At 33.0% G+C, this 13,530-nt stretch overlaps 1 protein-coding gene across 1 annotated transcript in view; it reads left to right on the forward strand.

Annotated features, from left to right (window-relative positions):
- LOC143391245 (N-acetylated-alpha-linked acidic dipeptidase 2-like) overlaps positions 1-13,530 on the forward strand; it is a 152,946-nt gene that overhangs the window by 30,533 nt on the left and 108,883 nt on the right. Inside the window, 4 exon segments of the mRNA XM_077108686.1 lie at positions 2,998-3,088; positions 5,805-6,069; positions 9,292-9,373; positions 10,667-10,759. Of these exon segments, the coding sequence (XP_076964801.1) occupies positions 2,998-3,088; positions 5,805-6,069; positions 9,292-9,373; positions 10,667-10,759 (531 nt within the window).

The raw sequence follows: 13,530 nt of genomic DNA on the forward strand, positions 1-13,530 counted from the left end.
ATAACCAATGTGATCCTGCAATTTGTACACATGGGAAAAGTAAGAATTCATACCCCATTTGAATCAAATGTATGATATATGATATGTCAAGATCATTGTAATGTTTTGAGCAACTGGTAAAAAAAAAAAAAAAAAAGTTGGGGCCTAAATGGACACGATTTAGATTTGAGTCTACTTTTTTTTTACATTAGGTGCAAGGTCTCTGGTTTAATTCCTAGGTCCTTGATCCACTCTGAGTTGAGTTTTGTGCATGGTGAAAGATAGAGGTTTAATTTCATTGTGTTACATGTGGATTTTCAGTTTTCCAGCACCATTTGTTGAAGAGGCTATCTTTTATCCAATGTATGTTTTTGGCACCTTTGTCTAATATAAGATAACTGAAGTTTTGTGGGTTAGACTCTGTGTTCTCTATTCTGTTCCATTGGTGACAGGTCTATTTTGGTGCCATGGAGTGAAGTTGATAAAAGCTTTCTTCTCCCAGGTTTTGTTCTGCTAATCATCCAGCACAGCCATAGAGCTATAATCTCTATTCTAGGTTATATTTTTTAACCTATAATAGAGCACAGATGGATGTAATTTTGCAAATTTTTAATCAAAATGTTTTTGCTATATTATTAGTCACTATTTGGTATTCTTTTATTCCAATGTGTAGTAGATATACTAATAAAAATATAACTTCCCATGATATTGATGAAGGGAAGAAAAACAAATAATGGACTATTTGCTTGTAAATTTACCAAGAGGCATTGTCAGCAACCACCAAATTTTATTGACCTGTAATTATTTTTGATTATATATATATGTTATATCTATGTAATGTTATTATATATATAATATATACAGATTTTATATATAGAACATATACACAGATTATATATAAAGATTTTGTATAATATATAATATGTTAATTTTTTCCTCTTTTCATTTATGCAACAGCAGCTTCCTTGAATTTATTGTATATTCATTTTCTACTACAGTGCTATTTCTAATACTAGTAAATGAAGGTGGAAGTTAATAGCCTCATTTCATATCCCAAATCAGTCTTTTGAAAGCTTAAATGTGTTTCTTTCATAAAAGTTTCACATCCTTGTTCAACAAAGAGTAGAATACAAAAGGTATTTTAAGAGCATCCAAGGCCTCAATCTCAAAACACATCTAATAATCTAGTAGTTTGGAAATATACACTTTGTTTTTCTTTTGGCATTTTTAAAATGTGTTCTAATTAGTTATATGTGACAGTAGAATGCACTTTAATATATCATACATAAATTCAATATAACTTCTCAACCTCTGATTGTACACAATATAGAATCACACTACTGATTGTGTAGTCATTTATGCATACAGGGTAATAATGTCTGATTCATTCTCCTATCCTTCCTACCCCTGTATCCTCTCCACTGCCTTCACTCCCCTCTGCCTAATCCAAAGTAACTCTTCTCTAGTTACTGCCTGCTTGCCTTATTCTGAATTAGCAGCTGCATATCAGAGAAAACATTTTGCCTTTGGTTTGGGGGATTGGCTTACTTCACTTAGCATGATATTCTCCAGCTCCATCCATTTACCAGCAAATGTGATCTTTTCATTCTTTAAGACTGAGTAATATTTCATTGCGTGTGTGTGTGTGTGTGTGTGTGTGTGTGTGTATACACACCACATTTTCTTTATCCATTCATCTGTTGAAAGGCATGTAGGTTGGTTCCATAATTTGGCAATTGTGAGTTGAGCTGTTATAAACATCGATGTGGTTATGTCACTGTATTATGCTGATTTTAAGTCCTTTGGGTATAAACAGAGGAGTGGGATAGCTGGGTCTAATGGTGTTCCATTCCATGTTTTCTAAGAAATCTTCATACTGCTTTCCTAATGCAGTATTAGAAATTTGCAGTCCTGCCAGCATGTATGAGTGTACCTTCTTCCCCACATCCTCACCAACACTTATTGTTGCTTGTATTCTTGATAATTGCCATTCTGACTGGAGTGAGATGAAATCTTGGAATAGTTTTAATTTGCATTTCTCTAATTGCTAGAGATGTTGAACATTTTTTCATGTATTTGTTGATCGATTGTATTTTTTCTTTTGTAAAGTGTCTGTTCAGTTCCTTAACCCACTTATTGACTGGGTTATTTTTATTTTTTTTTCTGTTAAGGTTTTTGAGTTCTTTATATATCCTGGAGATTAGTACTCTATCTGAAAGTGCATGTGGTAAAGATTTTTTCTCATTCTTTAGGCTCTCTCTTCATGTTATTGATTGTTTCCTTTGCTGAGAAAAAGCTTTTTAGTTTGAATCCATCCCATTGATTAATTATTTATTTATTTATTTTTTGTGCTTTAGGAGTCTTGTTAAGCAAGTCATCTCCTAAGGCAACATGTGAAGATTTGGGCCTGCGTTTTCTTCTATTAGGCACAGTTCTTAATGCAAATATAATATTACAATCTGCTTTATTGACTCACCATTAGTTCACAAAAAAATTTCACATCATTAGATCATGTATGTATATGCATATATATGCATGTGCATATGTACAGTGATTTTAATTATATGCAAATAAATATAAATAGATTTGTTTTTGGAATGAAATGAGGTACACATAGATTCTTCATGATCTTAAATATAGATTTCCTTGTGGCAAATTTCATATTGGACTATACTGCTCCAATGTAGGCACCATAGCTACATTGCTTTGTACTTTTCTTAGATGCTGAAAATTTGGAAGATGGCTTCATCACTAGGCTACAAGTTTTGATGACATTGCCAATCTCTGGTTGTCTTCAATGCAGATTTATAAATTTATTACAGTAATTTTCCAATGTATGCTAGGAAAAAATTACCTTGAAGGCTATTAGCTTGTACTAATCTTTGTAGTACATACACTACGTAATGTCTTAGTACTCTTGGGGCAGGATTCATTAATCATTTGCTTAACTTTGTGTTATCTAATTATATATTCATGTATGTATGTATTTTTATTTATTTTTCCATATTTTACATCTAGAATCAACAAGCTGGGATCTGGAAGTGATTTTGAAGCTTATTTTCAGAGACTTGGAATTGCTTCAGGCAGAGTTCGTTACACCAAGAACAGGGTAAGCCACTTTATTATTTTCAATATATAGCATTTGTGTTAGTCAGCTTTTCATTACTGTAACAAATACCTGAGGTGAACAACTGATAGAGAGAGGTTATTTGGACTCAGCATTTGGGAGAATTGTGTCCATGGTCAGTGGCATCATTTCTTTTGGGCCTGGTTGAGGAAGCACATCTTGTGGGGAACACATGGTGCAGGAAAGCTGCTGACCTCCTTACAGCTGGGAATCCAAGAGGGAAATAAGTGTAAGAAGTATTTCCACTATCCTTCCAGGCTATCATGCCCCAAAGACTAAGACCTCTCACAAGGCCTACTTCTTAAAAGTTCTGCTACCTTCTGGTAGTGCAACCTGAGGTCCAACCCTTTAACTTATGGGACTTTGGGGGACATTTCAGATCTAAACTATAGCAACAATGTAATGAATCCACCTTCCATTGGTGAGGAACTGTTTTCTGAGTTGTTTGGCACTGGGCACCAGATAGACATGTGGCCTGGGAAGAACTCCAGGGATGCAGACAGATTGCCTGCTCTTTTAGATAAACCAGGAAGTAATTTGGATTATTTTGTGAGTATTTCACTACTAGGTTTATTCACTGAAATGGCAGTTCACAGAGTAATGCCACATGGTTATCAGTAGTAGGTGATTCATATTCTTTTCTGCATTCAGGGCAAGTTGGAAAAATCTCATCTTCTAGCCTAGTTGTATTTATTTTTTCCTAGCCTCATCTTGTAGGCTCTGATGTCCTTTTCCTGAGGGAAATGCAGTCGGAGGATGTATTTTGTTTGAGGGGTACACTAGTATTATCTATTGTCAGTAGCCCCTCTTCATCTTCCAAATCCTGCCTATCATGAGTCCAGGACTTCTGAGTAAAGAACAGCAAGTTTCTCTTAATTATTAACTTGATATTCTTCTGTTCTGCAGTGTCTAGTTTGCATCCTTGTCACCTAAGCACCTGCATGATATAGTTAACTTGGATATAGTCAACATACCATATTGACTTGTCTATATTATAAATTAAACCATAAATTACACTGAAGATTACATTAGTAGACACAGATTTTCACAGCTTTTAATCAATTTTCAAATCAAAAGTGCAACACACCAACATTTTGTATGTTTATAATATGTATCCATTATAAAATTGGCAGTCCAAAATATAATTAAGAACAAAGAATTAAGCTAGAACAGTTCCAGAATATTACAAAATAGATGTATAAATTCTGTATACTAATATGCCTTATACTTAATACAGTTGACCTTTGAACAACATGGGTTTGAACTGCATGGGTTTTTATATGTAGATTTCTTTGGAGATTCACTACAATTTGAAAAATGTACAGATGAATAATGTAGCCTCCCTGTCAAAAAATACACATAAAAGATTAGGTATGTCATGAATACATTAAATGTATTTAAATAATAGTCTGTTTTATTATTTACTACCAGGAAAGTTTATTATAACTACTTAGAATTTATCAAAACCTACACACACAAATGCTTAAGGAGACCTGGTATCATTTGCAGGAGAAAGAAATATAAACATGTAAAGAAGTATTAAAATTAATTATAGTCTACACTATACTACTATAATAGTTTCATAGCTGTGTTCTATTGTATTGTGGTGAGCTTAAGTGTTGAGAGTATCTGTTTCAAATGCCATATGACACTATCATCCCTGCATTATCAGTTGTCTCTCCAGTAAGTTGCATAGCATAATAAAAAGTAATCTTTTCTGATTCTCACATATTTTCACTATATAGAATACATATAACACACAAAATATATGATAATTGTTATTGTTTTCAGTAAGGCTTCCTGTCAATAACAGAATATTAGTAGTTCAGTTTTTGGGGATTCAAAAGTTATCCTTGAATTTTGAAATATATGTGTGGGGACAAATCAGCATCTCTAACACCAATGTTGTTTAGTGGCCAACTGTACATAAAAGGTGAGCTTTTAATTCATTTTCAAGGCCTTTTCACTTTTGTACCCTGTCATCAATTTGAGCAGTTATGTAGTTTCTAAGACCACTACAGATTAGAAACAGACAATTAGAAGGAGAGTGACTAAGACAAATTTTTTTCTAGTGATACTAAATAAGAATGATAATATGAATGATAACCCTATAACAAGGTAGCAGGTGGTAAACTAAGGATAGGAAGACCTAAGAACTAAAATTATATACACACACACACACACACACACACACATATATATACATATATTCTTATACGATCCTACTATACCATAATTAATATTCATTATAGTAGCTCTTAATTATATAATAAAGGTTAAATAATTTGGTTATACACTTCTTCGGGAGGGAAGACATTAAATACACCATTGTTCAGTTGAATAAATACCTAACTGCCAAGCACCTTTAATTCCCAATTGATGGATAATTTCAAACTGCTAGTGTGCAGATCGAATATATATTCCTTAATTTTAGTTATTAGAAATACAATAAAGAAAAACTTCAAGCAGCGGCATTTTGAATAGAAGCTGCATGAATAAAAATGAATAAAGGTAAAATTTTAAATCACTGAATTTTTGGTTGCAATATTTTAGTTAATTAAATTTCAGTATTTTTGCTTTATTGTGTTAAAACTCAGGATACATATTAATTCTTCAGTCACTTCTCTTGATTACATAAAATATTTTAATTTGAATAAATATCCAATTTTATTTTACACTTGCATCTTCTCTTTTTTAGAAAACAGATAAATACAGCAGCTACCCTGTATATCACACAATTTATGAAACATTTGAATTAGTAGAGAATTTTTATGACCCCACATTTAAGAAACAGCTCTCTGTGGCTCAATTACGAGGAGCACTGGTATATGAGCTTGCAGAATCTATAATCATTCCTTTCAATATTCAAGACTATGGAACAGCTTTGGAAAACTATGCAGCAACTATCTTCAATTTATCCAAGAAATATGAGCAGCAATTGAAAGACGAGTGGGTATCATTTGGTAAGACATTTTATAATCTTTAAGGTAGTGCTTGATGATATTATCTTTTATGATCAATAGATACTGTTTCCTTCTAGAATTAGTCATAATTACTTAGTTTGCCTAACTAATTCTTTTACACAAAAATAAACATCTACCTAATTCGGAATCTGATTTAATCTGATGTGTCTAGAATGAATCCATTATGGCTGAGTTAGTGCTACAACCAGTGGATTGGTAAATATTCCTTATACTATACTGCCTTTAAGAACATTTTTCACTTTTACAAAAGCAAAGTGAAGAAATTATAAAAATATTGAAAAGTAGAGAAGATCACCAGTTCTACTACATATATATATATATTAAACATTCTTATCACTGAATATTTCCATTAGTGTTTGTATAAATAAAGAATTATTTACATAGTTATAAGCTATGTAAATATGTTATAACTATGTAAATATCTTTCTTTTTATAATTGGTCACTCAGTTTTGGTTCTACTTCATATATCTCCTATAAAGTAGGGATTAAAATATAATGTAGACTAGTAGCATAGATTATTGGGTCTGGAAGATTGCCTAAATTAGATCCCAGCTCTACCATTTAGTCTGTGTGTTCTTTAACTTCTCTATGTCCCAGTTTTTTTTTTTAAGAAGTGAAACAATAAAATGAGAGACTATAATATGTCAATGATTATTGTGGAGATTGTTAAGTAATATAAAAGCAGTGGTGGTTAGCACTGTGCTTAATAAATGCTGCTTATTATTACTATTTTATTATCATTTTCTTTTATTATTCAGGGGGACTTATTCTTATATAACAAAATTGTAAAATATGTACTGTTTACTCTGTCGAAAGTGCTGTTATTTCTGAGAGATTGTATTATAAGACTTAGTCAAATACTCAAAGAATAAAATCTTATGTGGGCAAGGAGAAGACAAAATGCATAGGATATTAGAGGGTACACAGAGTACTATAGCACAGAAAAGTGTTATGGAGTGGTAATATGTTATTTTAAGTATTATTATATAAGTGTTAATAATCTTTATGAAGTTATAAAGAACAGAGGTACTTTGATATAGAAATAAAATAAAGCAAAGAAAATACAGAGAATTGTGGTTATATCAATGATTGGGGTATCTCTGCATGGTGAAGGAAATGAAGAGATTAAATTAGAGAAATAAGCAGAGTTAACAGGAAGACAGTCCTTGATATTTCTTCGGCTATTTAGCATACAGTTGCCTTTATAAGTGCCCAGATTTCCTTTTGGTGGAATTATGTCTTATCCATTTGTATAAGTCAGGGTCCAATCAAGAGGCATAAACTACACAAGCTCAACAGAAGGGCTCCCTTTAAATGGTATTCATTCTTCTACCAGCTTACCCTGTTTGGGACCTGGTCTGCTCTGTCAATGCCTTGCTCTGCTCTATTTTAGTAAATTTCTTCATTGGTGACTATCCTTCAGATGAAATATTTTCCTATCTTTCAACAGTATTTCTTTTTTTTTTTTTTTTGATGTGTACTACTTCTTTCACTATTGAAAGTCTTCATTTAGTGCCAGTCAAAAACATTATCTTGGAAAATGTTTTTAATGAAGAAGAAAGGTCTGATGAATTACAAAATGAATGAATACAAAATTGGCATTCCCTGTCTCCAATTCTCCATGCCACTCAAATTAAGTCATTGTGCTATCTTTTCTACTGAAAGTGGCTTTTGCCAAAATTGTCATTGACCTGAGTCACTAAATTCTAGGAAAACATTTCCATTCTTATCTTGACTTCAGTACATTTTTCTTTTTCTTTTTTGCAATACTGGGGATTGTGCCCAGGTAGCTTTACCACTGTACTACATCCCCAGTCCTTTTTATGTTTTATTTTGAGTTAGGGTCTAAGTTGCTGAGACTGGCCTTGAACTTGAGATCCTACTGCCTCAGGCTTCTCAGTCACCGGGATTACAGGCATGTGCCACTGTGCCTTATAACTTCTGTTAAACAGTTAAAATTAAAAACTTCAATACTCTCTTCCCTCAGTTTCCATCACATCTGTTATTATTTAAGCAAGATTTAAAACACAAGTAAAATTGAAGAAAATCTAGGATGAAAAGACCTGGTTTTTCATTCTAAATGTGTTTATATTGAAGGTACCAATTATCAGAGTGACCTAATAGAAATCCTGTTGTCTGAGCTGTACATGCTGTATCTGTAAAATGAATACTTTATGTTATACTTTGTCTGCATAACAGAATGATGCAAATAGCAAAACAACAATGTATTGCTTAGTAGCCGGGTGCAGTGGTTGGTGTATACCTGTAATCCCAGACACTTGGGAAGCTGAGAGAGGAGGACCACACATTTGGAGCTAGCCTCAGTAACTCAGCAAGACCCTGTCTCAAAATTAAAAATAAAAAGGGCTGAGGATGTAGCTCAGTGGCAAAGCAACACTGGGTTCAATTCCTAGTATCCATCAATCAACTCCTGCTTAGAAAACATGAAAAACAATAAATTGTAGCATTAAAAAAGTCCTGAGAACCTAATTTGTAAACTAAAGAAAAGTTTAACCCATCAAACCTGATCATTGAGTCTGGATATATCAGTTTGTCACAGATTGCCTTTTGAGTAAGATCTTAAATGTACTGCTTGAAAATTAAAATTGAGTTGGGCTCAGTGTTACACACCTATAATCCCAGTGGCTCAGGAGGCTGAGGCAAGAGGATCAAGAATTCAAAGGTAGCTTCAGCAAAAGCAAGGTGCTAAGCAACTCAGTGAGACCCTGTCTCTAAAGGAAATACAAAATAGGGCTGGGAATGTGGCTCAGTGGCCAAGTACCCCTGAGTTCCATCCCTGGTGCCAGAAAAAAAATATTGTTTTAATCCTGTAACAATTATAGGGATTATCATTTATTTATAGCTATATATTCAGTGTTTTATGTGGAATAATTGTCCTAATAAAAATGTATTAAAATGAATATATAAAGGAATGAATATTGGCTTTGAGTAAATTATAGGTCAAAGAATTATCTATATTCTATATTTTTGAGTGGTAATTTCCTTAAGAATAATTTAAGCCATTTAAAAAATTTCATACAATATTTTTGGTGATATATTCTAATACTTTTCATGAATCTACAAGAAGGCTCTTGTTTCAGCAACTATTCTGTCACATTAGTGTGGAGAGGACAGAAAAATGAAATTAAAATATGACTCACTAATGCCTATAATTTCTTTTTTCTACTTAAAAAAAAAAGACTCCTTGTTTTCTGCTGTAAAAATCTTCTCAGAGGTTGCTTCAGACTTTCATAGAAGACTTACAGAAGTTGATCTTAATAAGTAAGTTTCAGATGCCTACTGTTTTGAAGAATAATCTGGTTGCAGGAATGAACTTTTTTAATTCCCTTAAGCATTCAGCTCTAAATCACTGCTATTAAAATTATGGTCTGCAAATCAATAGCATCACCATTACCTACAAGCTTGTTAGAAAGGCAGAAATCAGAGCCCACCACAGAGAATAAAATTTGACATAGAGAATTAAAATTTGCTTTTTAAAAAGAACTTCAGGTGATTTAGGAGATACTGTTGTAAATGGAAGTCTAAACACTCATTCCAATACAAGGGCCAAGGAGTTTGTGTTTAGCTGGTATTCATTCATAGCTTTATGGGTTTAAGTGCATTTGTACTCTATTTCATTATAGTCCTTTCCCAACACTTCTATGCATCAATTTATAATTCTTTCTTTATCAAATTCATATAACTTGTTGCCAGTTTTAGCTTGAAAATAGTTTAAAAGTTATATTCAAAGTAAAACATTATGTAATAAACATAAATCGCTCCACAATATAGTCCATGACATTACGTTTTCAGACTTAATCAGAAAACAGAAAACTTTGCCAGTCATTTTTTTTTCTTTTGGTACCTGGAATTGAACCTAGGGGTGCTTTACTACTGAGCCACATCCTCAGTCCTTTTTTGTATTTTTTATTTAGAGACAGGGTTTCCTGAAGTTACTTAGGGCCTCTTTGAATTGCTGAGGCTGGCTTTGAACTTCTAGTCCTCCTGTCTTACCCTCCTGAGCTGCTGATATTACAGGCATGAGCCATCACACCTTAAAATGGCTTTGTCAGTCATTTTAAGGAGACTTTCTTCTCCTTTGAATTGTAGGAATGCCCAGGGAACTCAAGATGACAGTCTGAAAATTTCAAGTGGAAAAGGAATTCCCAGCCCACTGTTTCCTTCCCTTCTTGTGGACTCCTAAAACCTTCAGTCATTGTTTGCTATTCTGCCTTTATTTGGCTCATTTCTTCCACAGTAGGCTGAGTGACTTGTCAGGAACAACTTGGTAGTTCACCCTGTACTATCCAAAATGCCTAGCTGTCTTCCAGTTCTTTTTGATCATCTTGTGGCCTTGAAAAACAAATCATTACCAGTAGGACTGTTGTTATAAATGCCAGAATGACGACCTTGCTATGTAGTTTATCATGTAAAGCAGTACTGGATTAATATGCATTTTTGTTAAAAAGAAAAATATATTGATTTTAATTATTTTTCCATGTCATCTTTATTTAATATTATTTTAAATATGGTTCTATAGTAAAGGTTTTAATTACATATTTCTTATTCTCAAAGTCCCATTGCAGTGAGAATTATGAATGACCAATTGATGCTTCTGGAAAGAGCATTCATTGATCCCCTTGGTGTACCAGGGAGACAGTTCTATAGGTAAGGAAAACAGTAGGGAATCCACTAAAGGGTACGAAATACCTCACTTTGACAAGAAAAAAAAAAATACCCAAAGTCTGCTGTAAACTGTTATTATTAAATGAATAGAGGGTGACTATGTATACTGAAGGAAACATAGGCATATTATGCATCTAATACTAGTATAATACATAATACCAAAAAATTGCAATTTTTCTACAAATGGTGAGGATTGAATAAGAACTCTTATAACAAAATTATCAAGCCATAGAATTTAGAAGGAGATCTTAGAGAGTTCAGCTAGTTGAACTATCTACATGAATCCTTACAGACTCTCAGTTAACATATACAGGATGGGAAGCTTACTTCATGAGGAAGTCCAGTCTGTTAGAGAAGGTCTCATTATTACAAAACTTTCTTCATAAAGATCTGAAATCTATTATTCTGTAATGTTCTCCCTTTGACCCAGATCTTTTCTCCAAAGTAGAGTAACATTTCCATATAACATTTTAGGTTTTTTAAAGATGGCTGCCATGTTCCTTTAAAGAAATATAATGGTTTTCTTTTTGTATATCAGTCATGTTTTCTCAAGGTCCTTTGTAAATTATGGTTTCTTGGGGAAATTAGAAAGGTCCTAAAATGTAAAGTCATAAAATATATGATCAAGTTCACTTACAGATGTGAGATTTAGTTTAAGTGGCTTCCATGGCTTTCCCATCTCAATTAAGATGATGTTAATTGCTAAGGCTATCTATCAACAAATAACATGCCAAAAATTGTTGTATACATTACCTTCCTAAATGTCAGTGATTATTATTAATATTTAAGTAATTATAAGAAGTTTATGGAGCCCAGCTCTGTCACGTAGTAAGTGTGAGCGAGGCAAAATTAAAGAAGCATACACTCAGTACATGGCAGTTAGTTTTATAAATTGTAAATAAGAACATAAATGTTTACTCATGCAAATGAAATAGGACAATTAGTTAAGAATATAAATCAAAAACTTAAAAACAATATCTATAATCTTGTTATTAGTCTCTAATAACTGTGTATATTTGACAACCTATTAAAATGTCCCAAATTTGTGTCCATGTTCAGTTTTTCAGAAAACTTAGTGAGTATGAAGATTCACCAAACAATCATTAAACATTGGTAGCTTAATCTCAGTTTTCTTATTCAGAAACCTATACACAATATGGATGAGAACTGTTGGTTGTCAAATGAAGTTATAAAAATGCATTTAAAAAAAGAAAGAACATCAGTTTCATGGAGATGTGGCATTCCTCTAAATAGTGTTGACCATGGGTGTTTGACCCAATTTACAGGATTCTGATGTGGATTTTCAATGTTATTAATATCAATCATTATGCTCACTGCCATTAATTGATATAGAAAAGGGCATGTGAGATCTAGGGATGTAGCTCAGTGGTAGAATCTGGCCCACTGTGGCAGAGGCCCTGGGTTTTGTTCCCAGAATCATAATAAATAAATAAATAAAGTAAAAAATAAAGGAAAAGAAATGTCATTGCCATTGAATATTTACCTTGGTTATTTTGTTTAAATATTGGATTTGATGATGATGATGATGATTATCATTATCATCATTATTAAAAGACAATCAGAGGAGACATACAGACAAGATGCAGAGGCAGGAAAGGGAACGAAAGAGTGGCTGCCTCTCCAAGCAGCTGCATTATTTATATCAAAAGTCACATAGTTCGTTAGTACCATGACTACATTAATATATAATATTCCTTTAATCCCAAGTACTAGATAACTGAGATCAAGTCCATGTTAATTAAAACACAGAGCCCTTTTCTACAAGGACATCAGCATAGAAACTAGATAGTGTGCCTGTAGAGTAATCTTACCAGCTTCAAAGGTAAACTGTTTTGCTTCAGATTGGCTTTAATTCTTTCCTGGCCTGTATAGAGTGATGAAGTTACTGATTTATTTTTTAACTTTAATCTAAGAATATCTTTGATCCTACTCTACACTGGAAATTTCTCCAGGCGTCTCATTGTAGATCACATTTCCCAAGGCCTCCAGCAAGGAGAGTAATTTAGTTTGGCTCTGCCTGACCCACCTCAAGAATACATGGAGAAAAGGCCAAAAATTTCTAGCTCAGGGAACTTTGTAGGCAACTTAATTTATAATTTACATTATAATTGTTTATTTCTTAAATATCTTTATTTTATTTTTATTTTATTTGGTGCTAAGGATTGAACCCAGTGCCTCACACATGAACGGCAGGTGCTCAACCACTAAGCCTCAACCCCAGTCCCTATTTTTGTTTTTTGACGTACTTTAAGTTTCTCAGGCTGGCCTTCAACTTGATATCCTCCTGTCTTCATCTTCTGAGTGGCTGAATTACTGGAGTATACCACTGTGATAGCTCCAATTTGCTTATTATTACAAAAAGTAAAAAAAAATGTGAAATAGTTTATTTACTGAATTTGATAAATAGTGTTTTAAAAAGGAATAAGTCATATTCCTGCTCTACCAAACTTGATTGTTAAATTGGGTACCTCCCTTTTTTGGCATACTTCACACCAAGATTCTGCTGTAGTAATGTAAGGGTTTTAGAAGAATTCTTACCTGATCTTTTAGTCTTCCAATGTACATTTATATACGTATGTATACAATTCATGGTCTGGTAAATTTTCACAACACTGCTTTTTAAAAATGATCTTGGATTCTAAAAGCACAGCTTCACTCATAATTGGTGAACCCATAATTGGTAAACCTAAGGGGACCCATAATTGGTAAACCTAAGGGCTTTCTAGCACTAA

The sequence above is a fragment of the Callospermophilus lateralis genome, chromosome 2 (genome assembly GCF_048772815.1).
Source record: "Callospermophilus lateralis isolate mCalLat2 chromosome 2, mCalLat2.hap1, whole genome shotgun sequence".
NCBI classification, from domain to species: domain Eukaryota; kingdom Metazoa; phylum Chordata; class Mammalia; order Rodentia; family Sciuridae; genus Callospermophilus; species Callospermophilus lateralis.